This window comes from Marmota flaviventris, chromosome 2 (assembly GCF_047511675.1).
Source record: "Marmota flaviventris isolate mMarFla1 chromosome 2, mMarFla1.hap1, whole genome shotgun sequence".
Lineage (NCBI taxonomy): Eukaryota > Metazoa > Chordata > Mammalia > Rodentia > Sciuridae > Marmota > Marmota flaviventris.
The window spans coordinates 26,676,751-26,688,812 of NC_092499.1; the positions used below are offsets into that span (position 1 = coordinate 26,676,751).

General features: G+C 49.5%; 1 protein-coding gene across 1 annotated transcript in view; it reads right to left on the reverse strand.

Annotated features, from left to right (window-relative positions):
* Nucleotides 1–12,062, reverse strand: part of Lrrc74a (leucine rich repeat containing 74A) — a 37,437-nt gene that overhangs the window by 23,193 nt on the left and 2,182 nt on the right. The window contains exons 2-5 of the mRNA XM_071607643.1: nt 9,339–9,503; nt 7,875–8,003; nt 5,515–5,687; nt 1,568–1,675 (exon numbers count right to left, since the gene is read on the reverse strand). Coding sequence (XP_071463744.1) covers nt 1,568–1,675; nt 5,515–5,687; nt 7,875–8,003; nt 9,339–9,378 — 450 coding nt within the window. The 5' untranslated portion in view covers nt 9,379–9,503. The remainder of the gene's footprint in view (nt 1–1,567; nt 1,676–5,514; nt 5,688–7,874; nt 8,004–9,338; nt 9,504–12,062) is intronic.

Below are 12,062 nucleotides of genomic sequence, written 5' to 3' on the forward strand. Positions count from 1 at the left end.
TCCCCGCTCCCCCAATTTAGCCCACGTACTTCTGATGAGCACATTATTTATTATTATTATTATTATGATCATCATCATCATTATTTTGTTTGTTTGGAAATCCAAGACAGCTTCATTTGATGAGTTGGGCATGAAACAACTAAAAAAAATGAGTTAATAAAGATTCTACTCATTGATTCACAAAATATGATTCGCTACCCTAGAAAGAGCCGGGGGTTTATGAGGACAGAGTCCTCTCAGGCAGTGGGAGAGACTCCATAGAAACCAGCCATGACTGTCTTGTTTGATTTCCTCCCCTTCTTTAAAAAAAATTGTTTTGGAACTGGGGATTAAACCCAGGGGTGCTCTACTGCTGAGTTACATCCTCAGCACTTTTTACTTTTTCTTTTTGAGACTGGGTATCATTAAATTGCTCAGACTGGCTTTGAACTTAAGATCCTCCTGCCTTTGTCTCCTGAGTTGCTAGGATTATGGATGTGAGCCACCATGCCCGGCTCTTTTCAAAATTTTTATGGTATTAAAATATAACATAAGATTTACCATTGCAACCTTTTTTTAGGTATAAGGTTCAGAGGTATTAAATATATTTCTATTGTTGTATAACCATCACCACCACCTATCTTCAGGCACATTGGGTTTTATGATATTATTTCATGTCTTTATCTCCTTTAAGAAAGTTCACCTTAAGGTAATGGTGCAAGAAGTAAACTTATCTACTTATAGGCTTATAAGGTACACAGAGAAATGGCTCCTTAGAAACTGTGATACACAATGGAATATTAATCAGCCTTAAAGAAGAATGAAAATATGGCATTTGCTGGTCAGTGGATGGAATTGGAGACTATTATGCTAAACCAAATAAGCCAACTCCCCCCCCCCAAAAAAAAACCCAAAGGCCAAACATTTTCTCTGATATGGTTCCTATGACATGCAGATGCTAATTCACAATCGATGGGGGAGAACAGAGGTTTTATAGATTGGGGGGTGTGAAAGGAAGGGAGGGGGCACAAGGGTTGGAATGATGGTGGAATGAATCAGACGTTATTACCCTATGTGTGTATAGGATTATACAACCTGTATAACTCTACAACATGTACAGCCAGAAGAATGAGAAGTTATACTCCATTTATGTCCGATGTGTCAAAATGCATTCTATCATGTGTAACTAATTAGAACAAATTTTAAAAAGACTCAAAATAAAGAAAGACTGGGGTTATGGCTCAGTGGCAGAGCGCTTGCCTCACACATGCGAGGCACTGGGTTTGATCTTCAGCACCACATGAAAATAAAGAAAGAAAATAAAGATACTGTGTCCATGTATAACTTAAAAAAAATGAAAAAAGAAAGACATGGCTTCTTAGGGTTTCTTACGGCCACAGGGAATCCAGTCATCACCAGCCTCTGATGGGCGGCCCTCATCTGAGAAGTCCCATCTAGAGGGGAAGAGCCTGATGACGGGTTTCAGACAGTCCAGGGCTGCCCTGAGAGTGACAGGGGATTCTGCCTGGGCTCCCTGGGCTCTGGGCCCCCAGTGTGGTGGGAGGAGCCAGCAGAGCTGGGCACCTACCAGCTCCTGGAGGTAGTAGTTCTCCTGCAGCATCTGCACCAGGCAGGTCACGCCCATGTCCATGATGCAGTTGTCTTCCAGCTCCAGTTTGGTGATGGTTGTGTTAGACTTCAACCACCCAAGGGGAGGGGGGGAAAGAAAGAGAAGCGGTTGGTGACCTCCCCAGTACCTTGCTCGCTCTGGTCTAGAGCTTGGCCCTTCTCCTGAACATCCCAGACTGTCAGGGGTGCTGTGGTTTGGATGTGGTTTGTCCTCCTAGGATTTGTGCATTGAAGGCTTGGACCCTAGAGTGTCGATGCTAAAAGATAGAGGGACCTTTAAGAGGTGGGGCCTAATGAAAGGTTGTTACTAAGGCAGAGGAGCCTGTAATCCCAGTGACTTGGGAGGCTGAGGCAGAAGGATTACAAGTTCAAGGCCAGCCTGGGTAACTTGGTGAGACCTGCCTCAACATTTTAAAGGTGATGTAGCTGGTGATATAGAATGCCCTGGGTTCAGTCATTATGTGATCTTTCCCTCTTACATGTACTCCTGCCATTGCGATGCCACCCACCATGAGCCCTTTACCTGAGCTGAGCTGATGCCAGTGCCATGCCCTTGAACCTGGTTAGCTAAATAGACCTCTTTTCTTTGTAAAGTTATCCAGCCTCAGATATTTTGTTATAGTTATGGTAAATGAACTAACACAGGAGGTTAGATTAGGGATACTAAAGGAAAGAGAGGACAAGGAGAAAAACAGAGGATGAGCCATCACATTGAGTTCTGCTAGAACAATATGCTTTTCTGGGAGTACTTAGAAGGGGATCATTAAGTTAAAGGCCTGAAAAGTGAGAGGCACAAGAATGAGCTAAGTAGGTTTTAACCCTATTGCCCCATCTTACACCTACTGTAAGATTAAGAGACACTTGAGACCTTTAACAAGGGAACTTAAACTTGAAGGTCCTTGAAAGGAGGTCCCCTGAGGCTTTTGCCTTGCTTTGCTTTGCTTCTTCAAGGGTGTTTCTTCCATTTTGCCTTCTTCTTACCTGAGGTCACCTCAAGCCTGTTTGGAAGGCGCTGGGCTTAGCTCTTCATATCTAAGTCCAGGCTATTCTACATTCCCGATGGGAGCAAGATGAGAGGAAACATTGCAGCATGAACGACTGGGGTTAGCTCTAACCAAAACTTCTATTCTCCCCTTCTGCCCCTCATTCACAGTACAAGCAGGTGCAAAGAAGAGTCGAATCTTTGGACTCAGGTGTTTTAAAGTCCACCAAACAGTGAGAGAAGCACCAAGTGGTCAGGAGGGCCCGATTCTCCATTCCAGGGAAAAAAGAAAAGGGTAGCTCCTGCTTCCACAACGCGGGATGGTTCCCTTGGGGCTTATTGGAGGGTCCTCAAGTCTCCGCTGTCTCTCTGGAGTGGGCAAAATTCAGACCTGTTCAAAGGCCAGGGAGATGGCCCTGGGGTCTCCTTTCCAGGTGCTGTTGATCAGCGTTTGGACACTGCTGATTGCCACCTCCAGAGTCATGCTGGGGACCAGCACTTTGCAGGGTAAATGGGGAGGCCCTATCCCCAAACTGTCTTCTTTCATGTCACAAAAGCCAGCACCTGTTTGTCACTCTCTATGCTATCTGCTAGGGGAACAAGGGGAAGCGAGAACCTCCTGACTCTCACCGCCACCCCGACAGGGTGGCACCACTGAGCTGTACTCCCAGGGCTGAAACAGGATCCCCGTGATCATGCTCTTAAAGCCAGCTGGGTGAATCTGTGAAAAATTCAGCAGTACAAACAGCAAATAAAAGCTCCAACATCAGAGTGTCACACCATTGGCTGCCTGAACAATCCTGAGAGTCAGAGAGGAAAAAACTACCCTCCCTAAACAGAAACTGTGGCCACTGAGTATACAAGTCCCGAGACGATGTCACCGTTATGCAGTTTTCCCATGAAGTCCATGGAGTGATGGTCCCCTCCTATGCTTTATGAATCAGCCTTTCAACCATCAGTAAATTTCAAGATGGCTTTGTTCCTTCTCTGGTTTTTCCTCCCCTCACCAGAAAACAGTACAGTCTCATGGCTCGTGTAACTTTTTTGTTTTTTGTTTTTGGTACTGGGGATTGAACCCAGGATGCTTAACCACTGAGCCACATCCCCGGCCCTTTTTGCTTTTTATTTAGAGATAGGGTCTCACTAAGTTGCTTAGGGATGAGGCTGGCCTTGAACTTTTGATCCTCCTGCCTCCGCTTCCCCAGCTGCTGGGATTATAGGGGTGCACCACTGGGCCTGGCTCTCATGTAACTCTTTCTTGGGCGGTGCAACTGGGGATGGAACTCAGGGGCACTGGACAACTGAGCCACATTCCCAGCCATTTTTTTTTTTTTTTTTTTGTATTTCATCTAGATACAGGGTTTCACTGATTTGCTTAGCACCTCGCTGAGTTGCTGAGGCTGGCTTTGAACTTGCAATCCTCCTGCCTCAGCCTCCTCACCACCATGGCACCTGGCTCTCATGTAACTTCTTAATGGCCATGAGCTTGTGGGGCAGAGGATGTGAAAAATAAGACCCTCTACTCCTCAAAGGCATTGTGCCAGGCCAACCAAGGACCAGTACCCCAAATGACCAGCTTGCCATTGTGTGTCCTGAGGACTCACATAGGATCACGTTCCGGCAATGAGCAAGGACAGTGCTTCATGCATTGCCATTGCCTTGTGTCCCATGATTAGATACACAAGAGGAGGGGACTCGCCTCCCTCATTCATCACCCTGCACATCTGCATCCCCGAACCTGGCCACTCCCTCCAAGGCTCTTCTCTTTTGCACCTGTAGCTGACTTCTCCCTGCTCTCGGCCACTCATTTGCTACTGAATTCACGGACCCCTTCTCTCAATTCAGGCCCTTTATAAATAACATGTTTTCAGAATTCTTCCTCAATCCTCTTTATCTCTGGTCTTTCTTTCCATGGACAATTTTTTTTAAAATTTCAATATTTATTTTTCAGTTTTCGGCAGACACAACATCTTTGTTGGTATGTGGTGCTAAGGATGGAACCCGGGCCGCACGCATGCCAGGCGAGCGCGCTACCGCTTGAGCCACATCCCCAGCACCACAATTTTTTAAAAAAAATATATATTTTTTAAATTGTAGCTGGACACAATACCTTTCCCTATATTTTTATGTGGTGCTGAGGGTTGAACTCACTGCCTTCCACATGCCAGGTGAGCCCTTGACCACTGAGCTACAAACCCAGCCCCTCCATGGACAATTTAATTGTTATCAATTTTTAATTATTATCAATTTTTACATATTGCCTCCCAAGAGCATCTGCCTCTTCGCCTTACTGAGCTTTTTAAACATCGAACTTTCCTTTTACCTTCCTAAGTGAACAGAGTTGCTAACACACAGTTGTTAACATCTCTGGGACGAGAATCGGTTTTATATATAATCAATTGGAATTATATAAAGCTATGATGGATTCAAAGTCAAGACCTTGCTTGATTAGGCCAAACCAAGAGATAAAATTATTCCTGTAGGAAAACATGATCTACTCTACAGCATGGTCTTGAAAAATCCGCAAAAGGCAGATGGAGGATGGAAAGACTCAGCAGCTGATCCATTTCTAGCAGAGTTGAGCTTTGGCCTGGAGACCCAGATCTGCACTCTATACTGTGCTCTGGCCTTGACTCTGGGGCCCAATTCCAGCCCAGCCCCTTTTCCTTGTCCCACGGGCTGGTGCTTTGCTTCCTGAATGTGAAAGAGCACAGACTTCAAGGTCTAGGTATCTAGAAATGTCCTTCCAGAGCTAAAGGGAAGTCCACATGTTGACAGGGAAACTGGCAGAGGAGCAGAGACCAGGACAGGTGTCCGTCAAGGTCGCTTTTCAGCCTTGGAGGGAGGGGCCCTCTGGATCTTGGGCCTGCCACTTGTCCACCCTCCTCCTCCGCCTGGTTCCACGCCCCCCTTGCCATGCTCACCACCATGGCTATAGCGATAGCCTTGGTGCCCCTGGGGCCCAGCCCATGGTAGTTGAGGTTCATGTGGGGCTCCTCCATGTTCCGGATGAAGTAGGAGACAGGCACTACACCCACCAGTTTGCAGGCCTCCAGGTACAGATCCTTTGGTCCAATTGTAAAGAACTTCTCGGTGTCTGCGAAGAAAGACAAGACTCAGTAGGGCTCGACTTCTCTGCCCTCTGGCCTCGGGCAGGGTTTGCTTCCGACTGGGCTGTGCTCTGCCAGGGATCCACCCCTGTGGGTGTGCGCTCCAGAAGTCAACTCCAACCCTAAAGTCAGCCAGTGGTGGGAGAGGCAGACACGAATTCCAGGTTGCCCCCGATGGATGGCTCCCTCCGTGTAGGAGAAGGGGCCCGAGGTGTCAGCCCTGGGCTTTCCTGGGAGAGATGAGCGGCGTACCCCACCCCACCTTCCCAGGCTGGAGGCATCCCGAGACCAATCGCCAGGAATATATAAAGGCCCAGCCCTCCTGCCACCCTGGGACAACCCTGAAGGGGAAAAACAAAAGGCACAGGGCTGGGGTCTTTTGATGGTTGAGGGGGGGTCTCCATTTCAATTTTAGTTTCCCTGCCACCATTAAAACGTGAGCCATGAAGAAGGCTCAGAGAAGTAGACTGTGTCACCTCGAGATGGCCAATCAGTTCAAGAGGGAGAGACCTCCCAGTTGGTGAGAAACAGAAAGACCTGCATCCGGGTGGCCTTACAGCCAGTCATCCCTGCTTCTCCAGTGACAAATCCAGGCCCTAAATGTCCAGCCGGTAAGTACCAAAAAACAAAAACAAAAACCTGCTAAGAGAAGCAGGGGTTCCACCTCTCCATTGCCATCCTTAGGCTTTAGGACCATTCCAGCCTGGCCTGGGGACCCCAGGGCTGGGTCCTCTTTAGGCAAGTCCAGTGGGCGGCAGGGCTTCCCAGGGCCAGCTGGCATCTACACTCGTGTGCTTTCTATTTGGATCCCAGGGCCTTTGGCCAACCCACACCACGAGCTTCTAAGGTAGACAGTGAGAGCTCAGAGGTGAAAGGGCGATTCAGAGGGAAGCTGTTTTTGCAAGCGCAGCTCCAGACCGACCCTCTCCTTAGAATGCTCACTGGGCGAGGTTTCTCGCCCTCCGTGTCTCTGGTATTTTGACTCAGGTCCTGCTCTGTTGTGAGGGACTGTATTGCAGGATATCCAGTAGGATTCCTTGGCCTGCACCCACAGGGTGCCTCCACCCCAAGTGTCCCCTGAGGTGTGCAGTTACCCAGGGGAGAACCACTGTTACATGGGAAAGAGCCCACAGTCTGGCCAACCCTTCTTCTCTAGACTCCCCAGGAAGTCCTTCCGGGCCCCGTCCTCAGCACCTCAGTACCTGTAGCACGTGCCCTGGAGGCAGAGCAGCTCAGCCCTGAGTTTCTGCTCAGGACAGAGTTGTCAGTGCCAAATTCAGCCATTAGAAGTTCTTGCTGGCCAGAGGGAAGGTAACTTCCTGTTTTGTCCTTGGGACTAGCTCTGCCTTGACCCTGGATGCCGACGCTTTCTGGCTGTCATATTTTAAGAAGCAGCTTGGAACAGCGCCATCACTTGCTGTGAGTGTGGGGAGCAGGGGGTGGGGCGGGGAAAGACGCAGAATCAGGGATCTTGGCAAAGCATCCAGGTTTGCAAGGAGCAAAATCCCATGTTGGAAGCAGTGTCAGTGACAGCCCCGGGGTGGACAAGAAGACAGAGAGCAACGAGATGTTGGGGGCAGCAGAGAGGAGGTCTGGGTAGACGTTGTCTGCTGACTGACAGAGGTGGGGTTCTAAGCTGACTGTGCAAATAAGCAGCACAGTTTAATTTTAATGGCTGAGTAGCCTTCCCTCCACCTCTGCAGACTGTGACCACTGCCCACCAGGGTGAGTCGGGCTGGCCTCAGCCTGGGAAATCTGCAAAAGAGGGTGGAGGTGTTGTTTGTAGTAAAGGTCTTTGCTCCCACTCAGCCAGCCCTGAAACCCAGGTAGGCATGCACCTTGGGTTGATGACTTCAGCTCAGACTTGCTGAAGGCCCACATGGGGCCCTTGAGTAGGGCTAAAGGTGAGTACTAATGTCTCTCTTCTGCGACTAAAGGGACATCACATGAGATGCCACATTTAAGACCAGAAACCCCTGTTTATGTGTTGGTTCAGCTTTCAACAAGCTGATGTGTGCTCGTGTGGAAGCCACGGGGCTGTGGCAGCCGTTGTCCCCAGCCAGCCTGGAGGAGAACCGCATTTCCAGACATCCTCTGCAGGACCTCCCACTGGGCGGATGGGATTCCTCCAGGGGCCCAGGGGGCCTGGAACCCACCCCCCAATCCCATGTCACCTTCGATCTCCAAGTCTGTTTCCGAATCCTCCTTGGGGGGTTTCTCTTTCTCCACAGTCCCGATGGCTTCGGCCTCACAGTAGAGTGTGTCATCGCTGCCCTTGGGTGTTAAGTCCGTGTCGTCCTCATCTGGAAGACAGAACCACCTGCTGGGTTCAGGGAAGGAAGCCTGCTGGCCTGTCAGTGTGCCTGCCACTGACTCTCCTTGTCTCTGTCACCTCCTCTGCCAGCCCTGCCAGGGTGACTGTCCCACAAGCCCTCCTTTCTAGACACAGCTCAGTCTCTGGGCTCGTGTCTTAGAGGCGGGCTCCAGTTCACTTTTCCCATCTCATTAGCTTGGGTGGGTTTTGGGGTCTGCTGTTCCTCTTTCGATTGAAAGGGTGTGTCTTGGAGTCCAGACTTCCCCACCTTCAGGTGCAAATGGTGTGGGGGTGGGGGGCGGGCGGGTGGGGGGGGAGGAGCATGGTATGTGGTGATTTGGGACAAACACAAAGTAAAAGATCAAGGGGCAGTTTGGGGGAGCAAGAGAGAGCACTTGGACTCAAGTTGTGGTCCCTCTTCTTCTCCTTCCAGCCCAACTTTGTACCTATGACCAGGAAAAAGGGGCTTGAAACTCTCCCTTGGGCTGAAATCCATCACTATGATTGAACACATGCACCTTGGGTTGATGAGATGCTGGGGGAAAGCTGAGCCTCCCTCACAGGCCCCCATAGCCTTGCTACGGTTTTCCACTGGGCCCCCGATCTGGGGCCCACTGTAGGGATGGAGCTCAATCCTCCGGCATCTGCAGGACTCTGGGGTTTAGGAAGCTGTGCTGTCCCTCCACACTGCCCAGGAGAACTCCGCCAGTCTACTCTCCGGATGGCTGAACATGTGTGTCAGAGCGCCACCTTTTGACCACTCAGATTCTAGGACGCTGGGGATCCTAAGGATCCCACAGAGGCTTGTGTCTTTTTTAGTCCTGGCCCAAAGACTGGCCCCCAACCTGTGACAAGGCCTGTGAGAAATGGGGTGCAAGTATCAGTGACCTGGTGGTTGAGAGACACAGAGCAGCTGAGCTGCCCAACTGCAGCCCTGAGAAAAGAGATGCGTTTCTGAGTCTCACGACGCTCATCAGTCTAACAACTTTAGGATTCCAGTGGACCAGTGGGATGCCCGTAAATATTGAACAACAGGCTCTCCCAGAAAAAGAAATATCCCGATTTACAGTGTTAGCCAATTCATGGGGTGTCAATATTCCCAGCACAGCTGATTTCTAATGACTAAGGTGACGTCCACCAGCCCACAAAATGAAAATTAATTTGGCTTGTGCCAGCATGAGGCAGTCCCAGAACAGCATCTAACCATCTCACTCTTTGCCAAGCCCTGATCCCAAGTCAGTGTAGTGCATCCTGCCAATTCTGGGGGGAACCAGGCAGAGAGAGGGGAGAGGGCTCTGAGGTCCCTGTGATCACTGAGTGTCACCTTTTGAATTGGACTCGAGAGGCTCCTCATCATGGTCCATGCTGCTAAGACTCTCTTGAGGGCTGCTGCCAGCTTCTGGCCACCTCTCCGTTGCTTCACTAAGAAGTGCACCTGTCCATTCACCTCTGTGTCAAACTGGGCCTCCTGCCTTTGCATAGGCAAACCCTGTGGGGGGGGGGCTACGGTTACCCTTCCAACCCAGCAAGCATCGGGGAGAGCGGGGAGAGCAGGCTTTGGGAGGATGTGGACATGCATGGGTGTGATCCCATCTCTGTCTGGGAGAGGTAGCAACTCCCCCTGCTCATCAGCTTTGTTCCTGAGAGCCCTGTGGAAAGGATGCCCACCCGCCTGCAACTTTATGACTTAGGAGCCACCTTTCATTTCATCTTCAACATTCCATGACCTCATGCAGTAATTGTGATCCACGTAGGTGGACCTGGCAACATCAGGATTCCCGCCCGCCTGGTGGCTCTAGGGGTCATCTTTTTCTCATATGTCCGCTGGGGCCAAGCCCAGGCTTGGCTGTGAGTGCTTGGGTGCTGTGGGGGGGCCTCTCAGTGGCGGTGTGTTTCCCTCTGAGTCAGGACCAAACTCAAGGCCCTTAATCAGGTGACCGTGAAGAGCTGCCACCATGTTCTTCTCTCAGGGTGACTGTGCTTCGGGTACGAAGTATTTCAGTGATGTGTGAAGTCAGTTTTCTCCCACTCGGTTCCTCTTCCTTTTTTCTTCCCCCCTTGGGAGAGCATCCTCGACCTTGGAGCAGAAGATCAAAAGCAAAGCACGAGAAACATATGTTCTATCACTACAGTTTGTTGCAGCCAAAGCACTGTTCAACCCCAACCCCTGGGCTGCCTAACTTGAGACCAGGCAACCACCAGCCCCGGGCTCAGCGGTTTTCACATGCCCTGGAGTTGAAGTTCACTTGCAGTTTGCTGTCAAGAGAATCTGGAGGCGCGTTTGTTCCTTCTTGATAAACTTTCGGCACATCAACTGTCAGGTCAGTGAGTGGAGGGCTTGGGGGATGTGAGAATCCCTTTGTGCCACTCAGAGGAACGATGACAATCTAGAAATGTGTATAGGAAAAACACAGAATCATGGATCAAAAGAAACACGTGCCCCCGAGGTGTGACTCCTTCCTTTGGACGTTCATGTTGAAAAACACTTGCTGAGCATCTTCTATGTTACAAGGCACGAAGATAAGCACCCTGGTGGGTGGGACGAGGTTGTGATCCAGATGGGGACCTTTTAAGAGAAGTGTGACATGAGGTAGTCAACAAGACCATCCCTAGGGGAGGATCCTGAACATATATTTCTGGAAGAATTCCTGTTCATATAAAGAATTTGAGTCACCCTATATCAGCACGAGAGTACCCCTGGTGTCCCAATCTCACACAGTTCCTTGAGAGTAATACCAAGAAGGCTGAGTGGGTGCTCAGCTCCTAGGATGATCTGGAGGATATAAGTCCTGGAGCTCCTCACCTCTGACTGGCCCCACAAGGGTGTAGAGGACAGGAAAGCAGAATTAATGAGCAGAAGGAAGGGACCAGGGAGTATGGGGGTCCTGGTCTGGGCGCCACTTGACAGCACCATCCAGTCTCAGGCATTGAAAGGTGAGTTAGGAAATCTGGAGGAAGGTACTTCAAATGGCCATGGCGCATAGGACCGCTGGCCTAGGTCTTAGCACAGCACTGGAAATTGAAATGTCTTATAAGGTGAGTGCCCTGGGAGCCCAGGGGAAGGGAGGAGTTTCCCTGCTGGGAAGCTTGCTCTGGATAAGTAGAGTCTGGGAATAGGGCATTTCTGGGAGTGCAGGATGCCAAGAGGAACAGGGAAAGGGAGACCATGAGAGGCAGAGTAATTTCAGGGACAGACTCAAATGCAACTGAATAGCAGAAGGAAGTTATTGGAGATTTTTTAAAAACATTTTTTAGTTGTTGATGGACCCTTATTTTATTTATTTGTATGTGGTGCTGAGAATTGAACCCAGTGCCTCGCGCATGTTAGGCGAGCGCTCTACCGCTGAGCCACAACCCCAGCCAATAAAGTTTACATTTTGTGTTTCTACTTCTCTGAAGTTGATGGGAGCCAGGTGTGGTAGCTTATGCCTGTAATCCCAGCGACTCCAGAGGCTGAGGCAGGAGGAGCACAAGTTTGAGGCCAGCCTGGGCTACTTACTAAGACCCTGACTCAAAATAAAAAGGGTTGAGGATGTTGCTCAGTGGTAAAGCACTTTTGGGTTCAATCCCCAGTAAATAAATAAATAATAAATAAAAAAGTTCATATGTGGTTCACATTACTTTTATTTTGGACAGTACTGCCCCAGGCTTTGGTCTGTAGCATCTGAAATTCTGAAAGAATTCTGTAGCCTCCTGAGAATTGCACAGGTCCAACTGATAAGTTAATACAGGCAGCCACCTTGTTGAATTTTCCTAGCTACCTTTTGTCATAAGCACAATTTGAACCCTCAAGGGCTTACATTTCCTGTATGTAGAAAATTCCTCTTTAAAAGAACACTTTAAGTCCCTCAGAAGTACTATAAAAGCTCCCCCTTGTCCCATTAGGGAGGTTCTGCATCTCACAACCATGCTAATGATGAATGCAGATCACTCCTGGATGAACACAGAGGCTCATCCCTCTCTGGATTATTTTTTGACATGTCGAAGCTAGAGACAGTGCAGATTATATTTGTAACTTTCCTTTGACTGAGGAAGCCTGAGGCTGCAC